The 22,080-nt window shown below is 33.7% G+C and overlaps 2 protein-coding genes across 4 annotated transcripts; both read left to right on the forward strand.

Annotated features, from left to right (window-relative positions):
* Nucleotides 1-401: 401 nt before the first annotated feature.
* Nucleotides 402-10,244, forward strand: LOC115954143 (signal peptidase complex catalytic subunit SEC11A-like). 2 transcript variants are annotated; one of them, XM_031072045.1, is made up of 8 exons: nt 402-568; nt 1,931-2,043; nt 2,444-2,515; nt 4,171-4,206; nt 5,569-5,614; nt 5,882-5,969; nt 6,724-6,781; nt 9,896-10,244. In XM_031072045.1, the coding sequence occupies exons 1-8, from the start codon at nt 490-492 to the stop codon at nt 9,944-9,946; spliced, it is 543 nt and encodes a 180-aa protein (XP_030927905.1). In that variant the 5' UTR covers nt 402-489; the 3' UTR covers nt 9,947-10,244. The 2 variants fall into 2 exon arrangements, with proteins under 2 accessions (XP_030927905.1, XP_030927904.1); XM_031072044.1 differs by lacking the exons at nt 4,171-4,206; nt 5,569-5,614; nt 5,882-5,969; nt 6,724-6,781 and adding exons at nt 7,100-7,135; nt 8,488-8,533; nt 8,810-8,897; nt 9,385-9,442 and having other exon boundaries at nt 404-568.
* A 2,490-nt stretch (nt 10,245-12,734) lies between these two features.
* LOC115953884 (pentatricopeptide repeat-containing protein At1g80150, mitochondrial) lies at nt 12,735-18,914 on the forward strand. 2 transcript variants are annotated; one of them, XM_031071706.1, is made up of 4 exons: nt 12,735-14,859; nt 16,413-16,458; nt 16,726-16,830; nt 18,623-18,914. In XM_031071706.1, exon 1 carries the CDS (start codon nt 13,412-13,414, stop codon nt 14,609-14,611), a length of 1,200 nt encoding a protein of 399 aa, XP_030927566.1. In that variant the 5' UTR covers nt 12,735-13,411; the 3' UTR covers nt 14,612-14,859; nt 16,413-16,458; nt 16,726-16,830; nt 18,623-18,914. The 2 variants fall into 2 exon arrangements, with proteins under 2 accessions (XP_030927566.1, XP_030927565.1); XM_031071705.1 differs by having other exon boundaries at nt 16,743-16,830.
* The last annotated feature ends 3,166 nt before the right edge of the window (nt 18,915-22,080 follow it).

Below are 22,080 nucleotides of genomic sequence, written 5' to 3' on the forward strand. Positions count from 1 at the left end.
ATCCGCCTAAAATTTTCCCAATATTATACTGTTTGGAAAATTTTGTCTACAACCTGCCAATACTTTTTTTTAAAAAGTTTCCATAAAAAACTTTAGAAAATAATCGAGAAGGGGTCACTTATAGAAGAAAATTTTGAAACTTCAAATATCAAAATGACATCAATTTCACATCCAAAAAAAAAAAAAAAAAGACATCAATTTGAAAGTTGAGGGGATGAGTTACAAGTTTTGGAACTTTTGATTGATCAAAATGACACTATCACTAACATTAAAAGAAATAAAATATATTTTAGCCCAAAAAATATAATTCTAAAATTAAAATTAAAAAAATAAAAACTTGAAAAATAGAAGATATAAAAATAAAAATAAATAAAACGGCCCTTTACAGTAGCACACACAAACATAAGCAATAAAATAAAACGTGGGTTTGCTTTGATTTTTGTAACTGAGACTCAGAGAGAGAGAGAGAGAGAGAGAGAGACTGTGAGAATGGGTTGGATCGGTGAGACAATGGACTCCATCAAATCCCTTCAGATCCGACAGGTCCTCACACAGGCCGTCAGTCTTGGTTCGCTTCCAATTTTTCAATCTTTTTTTTGTTTCATTTCATTGATTCGTGTTTGGAATTGGAATTCTATGTGTTTTTTGCTGTCTTGGGGTGATAATAAATTGTGGGTATGCATTAAAAATTGAATCTTTATCGATTTTTTTTTTTGGGGGTTTTCTTTTGAGACTTAAGAGAACAAAACCCAATTGTTTGTTGAGGCTGATGAGATTCTATTTGGCTCATTTGAATTGGGATTTCCAAGTTTTATTTTCTAGGAAACAGAAGCAAAATCAAATTTCACATTCATAATCATGGTTTATATGGAGGGTTAGGTGATAATTCATGCCCACAAAATAAAGTTATGAGTTTGCTTTTTTATTTTTGAATGCTAAGACAATGCGAATAAATACATAAAAAGGGTGATTTTTTTTTCTTTTTCTTTTTTATAAAAAAGATAGGAATCTTGTATTTTTTTTTTAATAAATAAATTTGTGATATAAGTTTTAACTTTGGATTGTCTTAGTAATAATTTTTAATTGTATGTTGTTAACCTCAAGGGGTAGCATAGCACAATGGGTTAGGGGCCATGGAAGTTACTAGCTCGAATCTCCCCTTCCCCTTCTTCTTGGCTACTGTTTACTCCTGGATCTTGATTTTTGACATTTTTACAATTGTAGGTCAACATATGGTAATTACTCAAATTTAGATTTTTCGAAATTGTGTTCATAAGAAGAAGCATCACAATCCAACATATTAAAAATCGAGCATTATTTTAAGTCAGAATGTTTCAGATTTTGTGGAGTTTGAAATCTTATAAACCCTCCAAAAAGTGGTTGATTTGCAATAAAACATGATTTTTTTTTGATAAATGATTTGCAAAAGGCATAAATTATGGTCTGACGTCTTTTTTTTCATGGTTAATGTGTTATTTTTGGATGAGCTTTTTGCTGAAAATTGCCCAAAGTACAATTGTACGTTGAAAAAGTGAGGCTTAAGCAAACTTGCTGATGCAAAAAAGCTAATTCAAACTCACACTCTGTACGAGCAGATATGGCTGCAAGGTTATTCATTTTTATTATCCCATTATAAGATAGTTTGCTAATTTTCAGAACCTCTGAGATTGTAAGTTTTTGATACTGAAAGGGTGGTTGCTTTTGAAATGGAGGGGGTTCTCTTTTGAAATTTTGACCATTTGCTATCTTGCCTCTGCTATAACAATAGTGCAAAAAACTGTTTTGTTGAAATGAAAACAAATTTGAATATTTTGTTACAGATGTTTCACTTTGAAGTTGAAATCTGTTTGTAAATTACTGTTATCATGTTGTGGTTTACTAACCTTTTTGCACCACATTTGTTCACTTAAATGTTATGATTTTATCCCAGGGATGATTGTTACATCTGCACTAATAATATGGAAGGCATTGATGTGCATTACTGGCAGTGAGTCTCCTGTTGTTGTTGTGCTTTCTGGTAGCATGGAACCAGGTTTCAAGAGGGTAAGTCAACCTAATTTGTGAATGCTTCAACATGTTTTTTAATCAAAATTGGTTCATCATGGAGTTGTTTTCAGTGTGACTTGGAATTTCAAGTTTGAAACTATTATTTCATTTATGAAACCACCTCGGTTAGCATAGAGGAAAACTGCACACCCTTTCATATTCATAAGTAAAGAAGAGAAGATATATCTCTTCTATCCTTGTTTCTATCTTTAGGGAGCAATGACTGGTTCTTTTTTCTGCAAAGTGTCTTCTCAGGATGTTTTTTCCATGGAGAAAGTGCAATTGTGCCTCCAAGAAATTTTATTTTAAATATTTCTGCTGCACATGTTTGATTTCACCATGTCAATCTTGTTCTCATGCTGCTTAACAAATGATAACCTTTCATATCATAATGCAGGGGGACATCTTGTTCTTACACATGAGCAAAGAACCTATTCGTGCTGGGGAAATTGTTGTCTTTAATGTCGATGTAAGTTTCTTCTAAAGTGTTATTTTTTATTCTGCTTGTGTTCATTATGATGTTGATGTTGTATTTATCATTTCTGATAAGATTTTTCTAGTAAACTCACTGGGTTTTTAAAATGTCTTTAGAATACTTTTTGTATCTGTCCTTAAACGCATTGTTTTTGTGTATATCAATTTGACAGTGCTTTTTTAAAATTTTATTTTATAAGTAAAAAAAAAATTAAGTGAATAGACTACATGCACACAGCAATGAACACAAATTAGCCTAAAAAATAAAGTTCTTATCAAAATAAATTTTTATTTTTAGAATACAAAAAAAAGGAAAAAAAAGAAAAGAAAAGCATTTGGCTTGAGATGGACAGTAGTTAGAAAGAAGTAATTGATGTATCTTATGAAAATTTTGTGAAAAAAAATAAAGAAGAGGTTTAATTAATTTTTGAATTAATTCACAAAAGCCCCCCCCCCCCCCCCCAAAACAAAAAAAAAAGGGAAGAAGGGGGATTTTTTTAATAATTTTTTTTGTTTGATCAGAAGATGGGGGAGGATTTCTTTGATCAGTTTTCCATTCCAACCTAGTAATACTTAATGTCAACAGGACTAGCACCCTTCATTTTCTAATCCACATATCCTTTCAATTAATGAGCCATAGAAATTATTCAAGGGATCAAATAATTTGTAAATATGTAGATAGATGAATTTTTATGCTGAGACTTTGAAATTGATCCTATCACCACTGTAGCAATTTTATTAGTTACTTGTTAATGGCAAAAAAAAAAAAAAAAAGGAACTTTTGGCTGTAACTATATTTTTTTAGTTTAGAGAAAGGTAAACCTTCTTTATATAGGGTCATGATCAAGTTATATATGATGTAATTTACACCACGTAATAACTCTCTATCATATTGATATTTTGAAAATCCTACCATTGGATTATAGGTTCTCTTTGTTCTTAACACATGGCAACTTGTGTCTTTCACCATTGGATTATAGGTTCTATTTGTTCTTAATGCACACCAAATTGTGTCAGTCAGATTTAATTGACTATTTGAATTTTGATCCATAGTTCTTGTTTTGTGTATAATTTAAAAATTCAAGAAACTAGAAATTTATATATTTTATAGATGAGATAATTTTTTTTCTTTTGATCATCTTGGTATTTCATAATTGTGTAGGATTTAAGATACAATGTAATCCAATAGATAATTTATCAAAAATTACATCTAGTATAAAGTTATTAAGTGATGTGAAATTGAAAAAAGTTTGACCAGGTGTAGTTTGAACTTCTAAAAAAAAAATAGTGAGCAACTGCATTAGGATAAGCAAATATTAAATAATGAATACAATTTACATGAAAAGGAAACTGGACAAGAAAACTTGACTAGTGACTATGAATTTTCATAATATTAACACAATTTTTTAGAAACCTTTTGTTTTATGTAATGTGTTGAGGTTCAGATAACTAATGCTATTTATATTTTTGTACTATTCTGCATTGTGTTGTCGTGCATGTATGCTCGTTTAACTTAAAAAAGAGTTCTTGTTCTCTCTCTTGAGATCTGCTGCTCTCTTATTCTTCAACTTCTCCACCTCCCGCCCTCTTTTTTTTTTTTTTTTTTTTTCAATGCTAATATTTTTCTTTTTCATGTATGTATTTGTTCAGGGTCGCGAGATTCCTATTGTCCATCGTGTCATCAAGGTAAACACATCATCCTGACCTTATACTTCACATTGATTTCCATAGAATACTGGTGCCTTTGTTACCTTGGTGGAAGCTATATGCACTATGATTATGCTGCTAAAGCTCTTATGTTTTTATCTGAGTTTGCCCCTATTTGAGTAAATGACTGGACTCACATAAAGTTGGGTTCCTAACATGCAGCATAATTCGTCCTATTCACTTTTAAGAGTATTAGATTAGATTAGACACTGGGCAATAGAGGTGCTCAATTGGATGCTTGTATTGATATGTCTACACCTGACCCCATAGTTTGTTGATGCTTAAGGAGGACATGGTATGTTGTGCTTAGTTTTATTAAGGATATTTTGACTTGACCAATGAAGGTAAATTTCAAATGTTTTATTACCATTTTAGGCATTAGATTAAAACCCAGAATGTTCAGTTCGTTTGCCCATAGGTCAGGTGCCCTGTAAAGTCTGCCTTGTTACCATCTCTTGCCCTTGGTTCAAGTGATAATAGATTAACTTTTTGGTCATGTTAATTTTGAGTAACCTGGGAAGTTCTCTCAATTATCTGAAACTCTCCCCACCCCAACCCCCTTTGCTTGCATGGCAGATGCTCAACTCAACTCAACTCAATTAAGCCTTAATTCAAAATGACTTTATTGGCTACATGGAGTCTTTTCCAAATTAATTGGGGTTGAGTTGCTTGGAAGAAAGCTGACTTAATTAGATAGGACTAAGGCTTAATTAGTTGAGTAGAGTTAAGTTGCAGTGCTTTGAACAAATACTATGTTGCCAAACAGTGGGTACCAAATATGTCCGTATACAGGGCAGGCTATGATGAGAATGCTGTTTGGTCTGAAGAGCTAGTCATCTCTTTATGTAGATGTATTGTAACTGATACCTGTTTTCTGTAGATGTCATTAAGATTATTGGCCACATTGTTAAAATTGAAAGATATAATTGTTGTAACTCTAATGCATCAAACAGATGGCACCTATTCTGTGATAGTATGTTTGCATACAATGGTTATGAGAGATGTTCTAGATTTATACAAAAAGTTCATAATCTATAATGGTTATAAAAAAAAAGATGCCTTAAGATAGATCAAGCAAAGAGCTTCCTTTGCCAGAAATTTCTTGGCTTCTGAAATCAGTTGTCACATGACAGGTGAACATGTGACAGCATTTTGATTTCTGAGAGTTGAGTTGTGGCATTTTAGCTTTTGATGCCAAAGGCCAGAAAGAATTGTTTGAAGAACTGACAGAATACTTTGAAGTGTTTACCTTTTGCATATATGTCAGAGCTTATGCTTTTTTATTAGTAAACATTAATACTGTGTTGTTTAGTGAGTCTTAATAGTTAGTTCTTTTTGCAGGTCCATGAACGGCAAGATACTGGAGAGGTTGATGTACTCACAAAAGGTGCTGGCTTTTGGAAAAATGAACTTTTTGATTGGAATTTATTGAGATGTAATCCATGATTGTTATTTCTGGAGGTGGTTATCATTATACATGGGCGGGTCTTAGCATCATAATTCATCTTCTTGCTTTCTCCTTACTATACCTGCTACAGTTTTAATATGTTACTTAATGATATTAATACTGTATTTAAAAAAAAAAAAAAAAATTGGTGGGTCATCTGCTGTTATCCTGACATTCTCCCTTTCCATATGTTGCTGTCTATCTCAGGAGATAATAATTATGGGGATGACAGACTTCTGTATGCTCATGGTCAGCTCTGGCTTCAACGGCACCACATAATGGGCAGAGCCGTTGGGTAAAAATTCTAGCAATAGTCTTCTTACTTGATCTTATTCATTTATTTTCATCATTTGGTGCAGCCTTGCTGAGAACAATGTGTTTTGCATGGACGCATTTTATTAGCAATTTTCATACATAAAGAGACCACGCCTTGCATGTGCACTTACACACAATAGGGGTGCATTTCTGTGGCAGTTTGATGTCTCATGGTTATGGAATCATCATTGAGACTAGTTGTTTTCTTGTTTGTTTTGTTTTGTTTTGCGCATATCATCATCTATAGCAATTAAGGCATGATCCCATCTTTTGAAAATAGATTTCTCACCAAATCTGATGATCAATAATAGAAACTTCATTTTTTTAAAGCTGGTATTAGAAACGTCATTGTTTGATTAACAGTGATCCTATCAATGCAATTGAAAGGAAATTTATTAAATTCTAGGCGAAATGGACTAATGGATAATATATTGGGAAGTCCAAAGCCCTGTATGTTCTGAACCTTCTGACAAATCACCAACTATTTTGCAATGCTGGATGAGTAGGGTGCCTTACAAGTTAGTGATGAGTGATTTTGTGAAGATGGTGTAGATGATCTTGAAAATACTTTTAACCAAGTTTTGTGTTTGACAAGCACAATAGATTGCCACCAGTTTTCTTCATCCATTTTCATATTCATCTTTTAAAAATAGCATATCCAAGGGTAACTGCACCTTTATTTCTTGAATTTGAAAAATAGATCTTCATGTTGCTTACATTTCTGTTGCTGGTAGGTTCCTACCTTATGTTGGCTGGGTGACAATTATCATGACTGAAAAGCCAATTATCAAGGTTTGTGTCTCTGACCAAAAGAACTTCTTGTGCACATCTTATTATGTGTCATTCTCTTTTCCTTTTCTAATAAAATTTTTATTATATATATAAAAAAGAAGTTATTGAAAAGAACAAAGAAAAAAAAAAGTTCTCTAGAATTTTGTTTGGTAATTTCTGAAATTAAATGTTTTTTTGCTAGTCAATTTCTGATTCTTAATAATATTTTTGCTTAGATTTCATTACATGTTGAAATTTTTTCCTCTCTTTGGTCAGTTTTTTTTTTTTTTTTTTTCCCCAATGCTAATATTTTTCTTTTTCATGTATGTATTTGTTCAGGGTCGCGAGATTCCTATTGTCCATCGTGTCATTAAGGTAAACACATCATACTGACCTTATACTACACGTTGATTTCCATAGAATACTGGTGCTTTTGTTACCTTGGTGGAAGCTATATCAATATGCAGTAATGCACTATGATTATGCTGCTAAAGCTCTTATGTTTTTATCTGAGTTTTCCCCCATTCGAGTAAATGACTGGACTCACATAAAGTTGGGTTCTAACATGCAGCATAATTCATCCTATTCACTTTTAAGAGTATAAGATTAGATTAGACACTGGGCAATAGAGGCGCTCAATTGGATGCTTGCATTGATATGTCTACACCTGACCTCATAGATGTTGATGCTTAAGGAGGACATGGTATGTTGTGCTAAGTTTTATTAAGGATATTTTTACTTGACCAATGAAGGTAAATTGCAAATGTTTTTATTACCATTTTAGGCATTAGATCAAACCCCAGAATTTTCAGTTCGTTTGCCCATAGGTCAGGTGCCATGTAATGTCTGCCTTGTTACCATCTCTTGCCCTTGTTTCAAGTGATAATAGATTAACTTTTTGGTCATGTTAATTTTGAGTAACCTGGGAAGTTCTCTCAATTATCTGAAGACTCTCCCCACCCTAACCCCCTTTGCTTGCATGGCAGATGCTCAACTCAACTCAATTAAGCCTTAATTCAAAATGACTTTGTTGGCTACATGGATTCTTTTCCAAATTAATTGGGGTTGAGTTGCTGGGAAGAAAGCTGACTTATTTAGATAGGACTAAGGCTTAGTTGAGTAGAGTAAAGTTGCAGTGCTTTGAACAAATACTATGTTGCCAAACAGTGGGTACTGAATATGTCCTTATACAGGGCAGGCTATGATGAGAATGCTGTATGGTTGGCATCTGTAGATGTATTGTAACTGATACCTGTTTTCTGTAGATGTCATTAAGATTATTGACCACATTGTTAAAATTGAAAGATATAATTGTTGTAACTCTAATGCATCAAACAGATGGCACCTATTATGTGATAGTATGTTTGCATACAATGGTTATGAGAGAAGTTCTAGATTAATACAAAAAGTTCATAATCTATAATGGTTATAAAAAAAAAGATGCCTTAAGATAGAGCAAGCAAAGAGCTTCATTTGCCAGAAATTTCTTGGCTTGTGAAATAAGTTGTCACATGACAGGTGAACATGTGACAGCATTTTGATTTCTGAGAGTTGAGTTGTGGCATTTTTAACTTTTGATGCCAAAAGCCAGAAAGAATTGTTTGAAGAACTGACAGAATACTTTGAAGTGTTTACCTTTTGCGTATATGTCAGAGCTTATGCCTTTTCATTAGAAAACATTAATACTGTGTTGTTTAGTGAGTCTTAATAGTTAATTCTTTTTGCAGGTCCATGAACGGCAAGATACTGGAGAGGTTGATGTACTCACAAAAGGTTCTGGCTTTTGGAAAATTGAACTTTTTGATTGGAATTTATTTAGATGTAATCCATGATTGTTATTTTTGGAGGTCGTTATCATTATACATGGGCGGGTCTTAGCATCATAATTCATCTTCTTGCTTTCTCCTTACTATACCTGCTGCAGTTTTAATATGTCAGTTTTAATATGTTACTTAATGATATTAATATTGTATTTAAAAAAAAAAAATCGGTGGGTCATCTGCTGTTATCCTGACATTCTCCCTTTCCATATGTTGCTGTCTATCTCAGGAGATAATAATTATGGGGATGACAGACTTCTGTATGCTCACGGTCAGCTCTGGCTGCAACGGCACCACATAATGGGCAGAGCTGTTGGGTAAAAATTCTAGCAATAGTCTTCTTACTTGATATTATTCATTTATTTTCATTATTATTATTTTTTGGGTTAATTGCACCATGTTAGCATGGAGGAGTCATCATTTGGTGCAGCCTTGGTGAGGACAATGTGTTTTGCATGGACGCATTTTATTAGCAATTTACATACATAAAGACACCCACACACATGCATGTCCAATGCCCTGTATGTTCTGAACCTTCTGACAAATCACCAACTATTTTGCAATGCTGGACGAGTAGGGTGCCTTACAAGTTAGTGATGAGTGGTTTTGTGAAGATGGTGTAGATGATCTTGAAAATACTTTTAACCAAGTTTTGTGTTTGACAAGCACAATAGATTGCCACCAGTTTCCTTCATTGATTTTCATATTCTTCTTTTAAAAATAGCATATCCAAGGGTAACTGCACCTTTATTTCTTGAATTTGAAAATAAATCTTCATGTTGCTTAAATTTCTGTTGCTGGCAGGTTCCTACCTTATGTTGGCTGGGTAACAATTATCATGACTGAAAAGCCAATTATCAAGGTTTGTGTCTCTGACCAAAAGAACTTCTTGTGCACATCTTATTATGTGTCATTCTCTTTTCCTTTTCTAATAAATTTTTTGTTATATATATAAAAAAAGAAGTTATTGAGAAGAACAAAGAAAAAAAAAATTGTTCTCTAGAATTTTATTTGGTAATTTCTGAAATTAAATGTTTTTTTGCTAGTCTATTTCTGATTCTTAATAATATTATTGCTTAGATTTCATTACATGTTGAAATTTTTTCCTCTCTTTGGTCAGCATCTGATCGAAGTTTGTTCATAAATGTCTTTGTGGCATCTATGAGTTCCACTTTAGAATCTTAAATTGGAACTCTGTTTGAAGTACTAGAATTTTTTTCATGAGATGTAATAATCAATTTAACTTTAGAATTCCAAAAACTGCAAAGCTATTAAATTTACACAGAAAGTAACATTGGTCATTTCTCTCTTGCAGTATATTCTTATTGGTGCATTGGGGTTGCTGGTTATAACATCAAAAGATTGAAGAATGAAGCGAATTCAAGTTGTGTTTGATCTCCGATACAAACATGTTAGCAACCGCCATCTCTTAGATGTCTCATTTCTCCCATCCTTTGTACATTGGATAAGTTAAATTTTAATGATAAATTAAATCAGAATAGTTGGTTAAAATTTTGTCACCTTTATCTAGATCTTTTAACTAATGTTGCACTCGTTCAGTTGATTAATGCTTTTTGTCAAATTTGATAACCCTTTTCTTGGGGGCCAGGCAAGGATGCGTTTTGTGACAATTAAGGAAAATATCATGTGTGAAGTATTGAGCTTGTTACCACTGCTCTGTCATACATACACAACAGGGAGAATGGAAACCCTTAATTGGCTATCCATACCAAGCGTTATCTCATTGAATCATTTAAGCGTAACTGTATATATGGACTGAACCTTTGCAGATTTTGATAGAAAGAGAACCTTTGCAGATTGCACGGGTTTTGAGTGTTGATGTGGAAACCTTCAGGACAGATTGCAATATCATGTCATCTTAAAATCTGTAGCATTTGATAAGTTCTTTGCAAGTACTTGTGAAGTTAGAGATTTTCTGGTCTCTACATGAGAGACTAAAGGGTGAATTTTGGATGCATTTATTATCTTATACATCTGATAAATGCATTGTCACTCATATGTAGGTCCAATAACCATGTGAGATTTCAGATTTCCATTTTTAAAAAAAGTCACGTGAGATTAGCAAAAAAACACCATGTGAGATTAGCACACTCGGAGAGGGAAGATTGACTTTTTTTTTTTTTTTTTTTTTTAGAGGAGGGAGGATGAAAAAAAAAAAAAAAAAAAAAACTTTGTGAACAATAGTGCTCAATGAAAAACAAGCTGAGCTTAGGTTGGTTTATGAGCCAGGTAATAAGATTGATATGGACTTAAAAAATAAACTAATATCTTATTAAGCCGTCAATTAATTCAGATTTGGAACTACATGTGTAAATCAAATGAGCTTGAAAATATGTTAAATATGGGCATAATATGTTCTTGTATTGTATTGAGTACAAAAGCTTGACATTAAGCTTGAGCTTGAACTTGAGCTCGACTTGATTTATTTCATAAGTTTGGATTAAGTCGAGTTCAAGCTTTTGGACTATCTGACAAGTTTAAGCTCAAACATAGTTTGTAAGGTTGGTTATATCTCAAGTCAAGCTTGAACACTTTATATTTGTTATTGAGCTGAGCTTGAACATTTAATAATCGACAAAGCTTGGCTTGTTTAGAACCTTTTTTTTTTTTTTTTTTAAAAAAAAATTTGAGATAAAATTCTACTTCAGTCTTAATCTAAGTGTATGTGTTTGAAGTTCTCTCTTAAAAACTTAAGCCACACTTCCAAAAAATACCTCACAAACACTTCTACCTCACAAGTAGTCACATCATGCTAAGGTGTTCGGTGGTAGAGCCCTATTTTCAATGTTAAGGATGTTAGCATTTGATGATTTATTGATGTGCAGCTCCCTAACGATAAATGGGCTCTCTTTTACCGGTTAGTCCAATCTGTTGGTGGGGGTGGTTAGTCGAACAGTAGTGTACAACAATTCTATCCATTTCCACCACCCCCCCCCCCCCCCTCTCCCAAAAAAAAAAAAAAAAAAAACCCTCCTTTTTAGAATGTCGCATTAACCTATGTTACTAACCCATTTTTGAAAATAGCGTGAAGTCGACTGATTGAGGTAAGATTAATTGGGTGGCTACTTATTCTAATGTTAGCAGCCTAACACATTGTTGGGTTTAAATTATTATCACAAAACGTCCAATTTGACAGCAATGGTTTCTTGTTCCCATTTTCTATTCAGACTCAAGTTCCAGCTAAATAACTTGATTTATGTTTTTTTTTTTTTTTTTTTAATGAAAAATTTGAACAAATTAAATAACTCTACAAAGTAATTAAAAGATCAAAATTATTTTATTTTGGTGAAGCTTTTTCCTTTTCAAGGTGTATTGTTGTCACAAAAATATGACTAGTTACTTTGCATATCCTTTAGACATAAGAACAAATCATTTATTTTAAGGGGATAACTTTATAGTTTCCTCAACCTCATGAAATTTATGAGATTTTGAATTCAAAACTTGTAACCCACATCTTGAGACCATTCTAAAGGATACAGGACTCTTCCCTGGCATGATATATGACCTACACGAAATCATTTTAAAATATGACAGAGTTTGATTCCAACCATCAATAGAAAGATGACATTTGTACTTGTTATATGTAGTGTCATTACTCACTTAATGGAACCAGCCAAATGAGTCATGTGCATTGCACGTGCTATTACCATAACAAAATCCACAAATTTTCCCACAATTTGTCCATGTGGCAAGCTGTGAGTTATGGAATTGTGAACTTACAACTTTTATTGCATTACTCACAATTTACCAAGTAAGCAAGTTGTGACAAAAATTGTGGATTTTGTTGTGATACTAGCATTTTTATGATATTTTCATATGGTAAGTTACAACTCATAAGATTCTCAAAAAAAAAAAAAAAAAAAAAAAAAAAAAAAAAAAAAAAAAAAAAAAAAGAAAGAAAAAGAAAAAGAAAAAGAAGAAGAAGAAGAAGAAGTTACAACTGATAACGTTAGCAAGTTATAACAAAACTGGTAGATTTTGTAGCGGAACTTGTTGTACTTGGGTCCATGATGCCGCAATGCACAAAAGCCCTGGAGTGAACCCAAAACCCTTCATCCACCAATCAAGTTCAAGACTTTCAACAACATTTTAACACATCGTTTTTTTTTTTTTTAATTATTATTATTTTTAATTTTATTTTCCCAGAATAGTGAATACCAAAACCCAAAAACCTAAACCCCCCAAAACCCCATTACTCGGAGCATGAGCTCCACCTTCTCGGTTCACAGCTCCTACTCAAAAAACGAATGCACCAATAAATAATTTCACGGGCAACTAAACCCACAAGCCGCCCTCTCTATCTCTCTATCTCTCTTACTCCTCCATCCAGCTAAAGAGGCGGCCGCCCCATTCCAGGTGAGGATTCGATCACACCTTGCTCTCTCTACCAACTAGGCTTTGCCTAGAATGTTGATTTCACCATCTGGGTGTGTTTCAATTTGAGCAAAATCCTATTTTGGCTTCATATTCTTTCGTATTTGAGTGTTTATGCTTCTGGGTTCTTCAATTTCTTACATGGGTATTGAGTATTTTCTCAAGTTAGTGTCTTGAATGTTGATTTCAGCATCTGGGTGTGTTTCGTTTTGAGCAAAATCAGAGAAGTTGATTTATTTTTTTGGGTGTTAGTGTTTCTGGAGGCTGCAAGTTCTAATGTTGGTATTGGATATTGCATTAGAATCTTGATTTTGAGTGTTAAATATTTTTGGGATTTCCAATTTGTTTTGAGGGTATTGGATATTTCCTGAGAATATTGAATGAAGTCTAGATTTTGATGGATGTGTATCTTTCAATCTGAGGCGGTTTCTAGAACATGCTCTCTCTGCGATATGTTCGCAGATTCTATCATGTTGTTGCTGCCGTTTCATCAACTGAAAGCCCTGCAGCTGTATCCAATTACATTCGGAATCCAAAGCCATTAGAAGAACCTGCTCTTGTGAAACTTAAGAACGAGCGGGACCCTGAGAAGTTGTTCCATTTATTTAAGGCCAATGCACACAATCGGCTTGTCATTGAAAACCGTTTTGCATTTGAAGACACGGTGTCTAGGCTAGCTGGTGCAGGGCGCTTTGATTACATCGAGCATTTGCTTGAGCATCAGAAGACGCTTCCCCAGGGTCGGCGTGAAGGGTTTATTTTGAGGATTATAATGTTGTATGGTAAGGCTGGGATGACTAAACATGCTCTTGATACTTTTTCTAATATGCATCTGTATGGGTGTCGAAGGACTGTTAAATCTTTCAATGCTGCACTTAAGGTTTTGACACAGACACGTGATTTACATGCAGTTGAGGAATTTCTTAATGATGTACCTGTGATGTTTGGTGTTGAACTGGACGTATTTTCAGTTAATATTGTTATTAAGGCTTTCTGTGAAATGGGTGTTTTGGATAAAGCATATTTAATCATGGTAGGGATGGAAAAGTTAGGAATAAAGCCAGATGTGGTTACATACACAACACTTATTTCAGCATTTTATAAGGAAAACAGGTGTGAGATTGGCAATGGGTTGTGGAATCTAATGGTGCTAAAGGGGTGTATACCGAATCTGGCGACTTTTAATGTTAGGATTCAATATTTGGTTAATAGGAGACGAGCATGGCAAGCTAATAGTTTGATGGATATGATGCAGAAGCTTGGTATTGCACCTGATGAGGTTACCTATAATCTGGTAATCAAAGGGTTCTGCCAGGCTGGGTATCTTGAAATGGCCAAAAGGGTCTATTCTGCTTTTCATGCCAAGGGGCACAAACCCAATGTTAAGATTTACCAGACCATGATTCATTATCTCTGTAAGGGAAGGGATTTTGATTTAGCATATACAATGTGTAAAGATTGCATGAGAAAAAATTGGTTTCCAAATGTGGATACCATTCATACGTTGCTTGAAGGCCTTAAGAAGAATGGGCAGTTTGGTAAGGCCAAGCTGATCCTGACATTGGCTCAGAGTAGAGTACCTCCTTTTTCTTCAAGCCAATTGGGTGCTTTGAGGTCCATATTGTCCAGGAGTTAGTATAAAATGATGAACTGGTGAACCAGTAATTGTTTGATTAATGTAACATGACACAACTCAGCAGAAGCTGGTATTCTTTTTACTCAATTCATTTGTAAATTTGGGAAACTAATTGGATACGGCTTTTTCATGGCTTTACTTCATACCAAAGGCAGATCCACTTTACTTCAGTTAATTCGTTGTAACACTTGAATAAAGATCGTGATGAATTGAGAGTTCTAAATGGATGGAGTTCACCCAAAATTCTTGTAAGTTCTTTGTGCAATGACTCTCTTTCTCTCTCTCGTGCATGTGTAAATGTGTCATGGGCATACATTGAATGTTTCCACTCAGTTCTTATAGTTGATTGTGCAATGCCATTCCTTTTTCAATTTTAGTCTCTTCTTTTCACTTTTCCCTTTTCTGCAAATGCAATGCCATTCTTTGTATTATAAGCAGCAAGTTTACTTGAGTTCATGTGTGTCTACATTGACCATAGTGAACTACTCTTAATTTCTATTTCAAAAAGCCATAAATTCATAAATGTTACAATTTATCTTGGTTGAAACCAGAATTCCATTCTTTTGGTTGAAACTATTTTTTTTCAATTTAAGGAAAGCTAAGCCTTCCATACATTTGATCTAACTCTTGGTTAATGCTACATCACTTAATAAATTTTATTGGGTTAATTTTTTGAAAATGCCACCGGTCAATTACACATTCTTTTTGTTCTTAATACATGCCAAATTCTGTGTCAATCTGATTTATTTTATTTTTTTTTTCATTTTTTGATAAATAATTCATGTTGTCTGTAATTAAAATTCATTGAACTTGAAATTTAAATATTTTATTGATTGGATAGTTATTGATCTCTTATCATCTTGATATTTTATAAACATGTAGAATATAAAGATGCAATGTAATCCAACTGTAGATTAATCAAAAAAACCTTGTTACCATCTCTAGCCCTTGGTTCAAGTGAAAATATAGCCTTAATTCTGGTTGACTTTGTTCTGATTATATATATATATATATATATATATATGACTTTGTCTACTTCATGGATTCTAATCTTTGGTTTGTGAATACATGGTTAGTACCGATCCTGTCCTTATGCAGGGCTGGCACTTAGAAGAATGGCCTGAAGAGCTAGTCTTCTCTTTAATCTTTATGCTGCTGTGTGGCTGTCATCTTTAAATTTATCGTGACTAATACCTGTTTTCTGTAGATGTCATTAAGATTACTGAAAGCATTATTAAATGGAAAGATACACTTACTGTAACTCCATGCATCAAACAGAGGGCACCTACTCTGTGATAGTATTTTTGCATATGATGGTCATGAAAGATGTTCTAGATTAATACAGTAAGTTCATACACAATAATTTTATTATCGTAAACACATTGTACTTTTCTTTTCAATAAAACTTCTATTACCTATATATATATATACATACATACATATATATATATATATATATATAAAAAATGTTTATACACAAGAATGGTTATAGAAATAGATGCCTTGAGATAAAGCAAGCAGAAAGTTGCCTTTGCCAGAACTTTTCTTGGCTTGTGAAATAAGTTGTGTCACATGAAGGGAGTAATTGGGACTGCATTTTGGTTTTTGAGAGTTAAATTGAGGCATTTTATCATTCAATGCCAAAAGCCAGAAAAAACAGTATGAAGAACTGACAGAATACTTTAAAGTGTTTACCTTTTGCATACTTCACTTATCACTGAACCTATGGCTTTTTCATTAGAAAGTGTTAGCTTTCATTCTGTGTTGTTTAGTGAGTTTTAATAGTTTAATGTGTTTGCAGGTCCATGAACGACAAGATACTAGAGAGGTTGATGCCCTCAGTAAAGGTACCAACTTTTTTGGAAAATTAAACATTTAGTTTGGAATTAATTGAGTTAGTTATGTAATCCCCACTCCCCAGTTTCCTAAATGAAAGTTTTTTCTGGAGGTGGTTTGGTAGCATTATACATTGGGCTGGTGTTAGCATCATAGTTCATGTTCTTGCTTTCCCCTTACTACATCTGCTGCAGTTTAAATGTTAGTTGATGATATTAATGCTGTATTTATTTTTTGGGTGGGTCATCTTGTTAACCTAATATTCTCCCTTTCTATAGATTGTTTTCTCTGCCAGGAGATAATAATTATGTGGATGACAGACTTCTGTATGCTCTTGGTCAGCTCTTGCTTCTGCGGCACCACATAATGGGCAGAGCCATAGGGTAAAAACTCTAGCAAATAGCCTTCCTCTTTGATTTTATAATTTTATTTGTAAATTTTTTGGTTTTACGTGCGCCATGTTGGCATGGAGGAGTCATCGTTTTGTGCAGCTTCATTGTCAACACCGTATGCATATGCATTGTTTTTGGCATGATTTACGCAGAGACATGTGCAAACACACATGCACATGAGTGGTAAATTTCAAGTGCAGTTTCATATCCCATGGTTCTGGAGTCGTCACTTAGATTAATTGATTGTTTGTTTGTTTTGCTTTGCTTTATATCGTTATCTATATTAGTTAAGCCATGATCCCTTCCTTTGAAATAGATAACAAAAAATAGATTTGATACCAAATCCGATGGTAAATATATGAGATATCATTGTTTGATTAACCATAATTGATCATATCAGTGCAATTGAAAGGAATTTATTGAAGGCCAAAGTGCTAAAAGACCCCCTTAGTTTTGGGTCAATTTCAAGCAGATCAAAGAGAGAGAGAGAGAGAGAGAGAGAGAGAGAGAGAGAGAGAGAGAGAGAGAGAGAGAGGGGGGGGGGAGGAGGGGGATTGAGGTGGCAGTTTTAGCTTTTGTAATCAACATTTTTATCATGATTCAATGGTAGATCTTAGCAAAAAAGATTGTAATTTGATTCAAAATTATATTCCTTTAATTTTATTTCATTTTCTTATTAACCAAGCTCCTTTTTTTATATTTTATTTTAAAATTTATTTTCAAGAGAAGTTTTATTAAATTATAATTCTCATGAGTATTTCATTACATTTTTGTTTTAGAATGATATTAAAATTGTGTTTTTTAATTAAGTTCTACTAAAAAAAATTTATAACGAAGTGTCACGTGCAGTGCGCATGATTGAATGAGATGAAGGGGTCAATTTTGTCATTTTCATAGTTCATGGGTCAATAACACAAAATTGAAAAAAGAAAAAAAAACCTGCACAAAATTGAAAGTAGAGGGGGTCTGTTTGAAATTGACCCAAACCGTAAGGGGTCTTTTTGCAATTTGGCCTTAGTTAAATGCTATGAACAACACTTACAGAGTTTTATATAGGGTTGGGAACCCAATGGACCATATTGTAAACCTTCTGGTGATATTCCTATCATCACCAACTATTTTGCAATGCTGGCTTAGTATGGTACCTTATTGGTTAATGATGAGTAGGATTTGTGAAGATGGTGTACAAGATCCTGAAAAGACTTGAAACCAAATTTAGAGTATGACAAGCACAAGAGGTCACCACCAGTTTTCTTCGTCCATGTTCTTATTTTTCTGATAAACATAGCATGCACAATGGGTCACTTCTTGAATTTGAAAAATAACCATTCATATTGCTTGCATTTCTGTCACTGGCAGATTCCTATCTTATGTTGGCTGGGTGACAATTTTCATATGACTGAATAACCAATTAACAAGGTTTGTGTTTGACCGAAAGAACTTGAAAAAAAAAAATTGTTTTCTTTAAAATTTTATTTGATAATTCCTGAAGTAACCATTTTATTGCTACTTTCAACATCAAATTCTTAATAATATTAGCACTTAGATTTTGTTACATGTATACAAATTGTCCTCTCTTTGGTCAGCATCTGATTGAAGTTTGTTTGTAAATGCTTATTGTGGTATCTACGAGTTCAAGTTTGGAATCCCAAAATTCAAAATCTGTTTGAAGTATTGAATTTTTTTCAAATAACATGTAATAATTGGTTGAACTTAAGAATCCCAAAAATGCAAAGCTATTAAATTTATACAGAAAGTAACATGTGCCATTCCTCTCTTGCAGTATATTCTTATTGGTGCGTTGGGGTTGCTCGTTATAACTTCAGAAAAGATTGAAGAACAAAGTGAATTCATGCTGTGGTTGATCTCCAATATGTACGGTTTTGCAGCTGCCATATCTCATGTGCCATTTCTCCCATCCCTTGTACATTGGACAAGTTAAATTTTAATGATAAATGAAATCAGAATAATTGATAAAAATTTTGTTATCTTTATATAACTCTCTACCAAAGATGTAGCACTTGTTTATTGTATTTTTTTTCCTGTCTAATTTAATAACATTTTCTTGGGGGCCAGGCATGGATGCAATGTGTTACAGTTTAGTGAAAAAACGTGTAAAATATTGGTCTTGTTTCCATTGTTCTTTGTCATATACGAGGGGAAATGGACAACCCATTATCGGTATGATTCTGTTCAAAACTCTTTCTTAGACTCATTGAAGCTTCACTATTTGGATGAAATGAAAACCTTTACATCAACTATTCAATTGTTGATAACAGAAGTGTTGTTGATGGGAAATAAACCGATGATATTAACGTGGAAATCTTCAGAGCAGATTGCAATATCATGTCATCATATAATCTAGTGTTTGACCAGTTCTTTGCCAAGTGTTTGTGCCTTTGTGAAGAGAGAGAGATCAATTGTAATATTCTAAGATCTCAACACTATGCTTGAGAAGTTTCAACAAGGTCGCATTTACAGAGCAACTGGATAAGCTCCATTTGGTCTTAGCGTGATTCAGCTTGGATGGCTCTCCTTCTTTAGAAGCCACAAGACAAGAGCACTCAAATGTTTGAATAATAAAAAAATGTGTAAAATTTACACATTTTTGCCTAAAAATGACTCACAAGTGTATAATTATGTAAATTTACAAGGATGGAACTATGCTGGACTCCCTGAAATTTTAATTTTAGTAAATAAATAAATATATATATATATATATATATATATATAAGAATGAAAATTTAAAATAAAAAATATTTATACTTAGCCTCCCTAAAAATTAAAATTGGTCACAAAAGCCAATAAACACTATAGGCATTTCATTCCTTGTGACCTGCACTATGTGATCGAGTGTATCCACATGGATTGTGTACTAGTGTGTATTTTTTTTTTTTTTTTTTGGTAAACTTCAAAACATATTTATTGATTGTTTAGCCTTTTTTTTATGCAAATGGCTTGAGTTGTTAAGTTGCCTTTGGTTATTTGTTGTCTAAGACTTAAAGTTAGAAGTGTGGTTCATTTTTTTTTTTTTTTTTTTTTTAATTTTTTAATTTCCTTGGCAATGTTAATTAGTTTTTTAGTTCAATAATATTTCACATATAATTAGATTATAAAATATGACTTATATTTGATTGGAAAATATAGCTACAATATTTTCATTTCAAAAGAAAAATGCAAATAATTCTAAAACAACTGTGGGGGAGTGGATTGAATCTGCCTCAAAGACCTAAACCTGAAGAGAATGGTCCAAGAAACCCTATCTGCAGAATAGGCTCGGCCCATGTGCTAGTGTGAGATGACCGAGCCCCTCGTCGAGAAGAGACCATCTAGGCCCACTACTAAGGTAATTCGAGAAATCCGCCTTAAAACATAACTCAATCGAGAAGTGGTCGTGTGCTTAGCTGATGATGATATCCTTTTGCCTACCTTTCTCAAGAAACACGTAGAAGAAAATGCAGAGCCCAACGTAACAGTCACCTTAATGAACTCTCCCTACCTAATGTCGACCACATTAAATGCTAGATGATTGGCCTGAATAGTAGAAGCACCTCCAAAAGCCTATCTTCATAATTAAGAAATGGCAAGAGAAGGTACTGATGAGACAAGTATCCTACTAAATCCAACTAAGAGCAAGACAGCTGGAGGAGGAGGAAGATGGCTATAAAAGGCAAAGGAGGACAACAAGAGAGGGATCCAAAAAAATTGTAGGAAGAACAAGAGAAAGAAGTGAGAAGAGTCTTAACTTGTATTTTTCCCTTAGAACTCCCGTATGGAACTCAGGAAACCTCATGAAAAGTCGCCATCATCTGCTGCTATTGGAGTTCAACAACATGGAGTTTCTAGAGAGGGTTATCATACTCCAAAGAAACTTATATGGAATGACCTATGGAACCGAAGACATTCCACCTTAAGTGTTAGTGAATAATGGCCTATCACAAGATGATGACAAGTTAGATGGTAGATAGAATTTAGTTTATGAAATTTCTTTCAAATTAGTTGGAGTTTTCAAAATTTATGCCATTTCTGTATCATACATGCACTTATAACAATCCCAAAAATAATCTGTTTTCACTTTTTCTCCCCTAATTTTTTGTGCTATTTTACAATTTTTCTTATGGAACATTTAATTTATTTCCTCTGGTTTTCTTATCTTATTTTCTAATTCTACATGATTAATTGATGTAGGATGAACAGATCAGGACCTACAAGGAAGTGGTTGTTTTAGAGGAGTAGCTAATGAGTTGAGTTCTTGTGTTCTGGACCGCCTTAAATTTTCCAAGTTAATCTGCAATGCCTTGATTTCTTCCTGTGTTTTAATAAGTGTTTTTGTGGATCACTATGCTCCTGGCTAATTGTTAAACCTTCCATCTCTATTGGGTTGAGAATTTGATGGTGATTGCCTTCATGGCTATGTTAATCAATTGATGCCAGAGTTGAACTTAGTGATCTTGTTTCTTTAGATAGGCACTTAATTAATGGGCAGAATGGTTGAAGCTGCTTTCACTTTGCCAAGATAGTTTAACTGCGGCTCATTTGATCATGGAGAATGGGGTTCTCCTGAACCTTTTCTAAGTGCAGCAGCTGTAAATATTCTGCCCATATCAGCAAACATTCCAGAAGATTGCAAATTTTATTCTTTTATTATGTAATTATTGTTAATTAAATGGAGCAATAACAGGAAAATTGGCCAGTCTGGGTCATAAAAGCTAAGTCATACATATTAAGACATGGGAAAGCCTGGCCTGGTTGATTATCAAGAAATTCCAATCTGCCCATTTGATTTGGTATTAGTAATCAATCAATCCAGTCGAAAATGGGGTCATTCGAGGTAAAATCTAGACCCAGTCTGACCAACCTAATTGTCCTATGTGTATGTAGGCATAAGGACTTTTATATGTTTGTATGTGCATAGCTGCACACTAGGTTCCTTCTCTGTTTCACTACGTTTCATGTATCCAAATGTAGTTCGTGGTCTAGTTAGTAGGTTGCTGTTTCTTTCTTTTGTGAGGAAGTAGGGCATGATCTATATCTTTGGACTTCCATTATCTATTTATCTTGATTACTTGCTGGTCTGCATGCATTTTTGGATGAATAGAGCAAATGTAGATGTAGATGGAGCTGTCTTCAATGCTCTTTCTACCGCTGGCATGGGAGTGCTAATTCGGGATGACAAGGGCCGAGTGGTTGGAGCTCTGAGCCAGAATTTTCATGCTCCACTTGGACCTCTGGAAGCCGAAG

This window comes from Quercus lobata, chromosome 7 (genome assembly GCF_001633185.2).
Source record: "Quercus lobata isolate SW786 chromosome 7, ValleyOak3.0 Primary Assembly, whole genome shotgun sequence".
Lineage (NCBI taxonomy): Eukaryota > Viridiplantae > Streptophyta > Magnoliopsida > Fagales > Fagaceae > Quercus > Quercus lobata.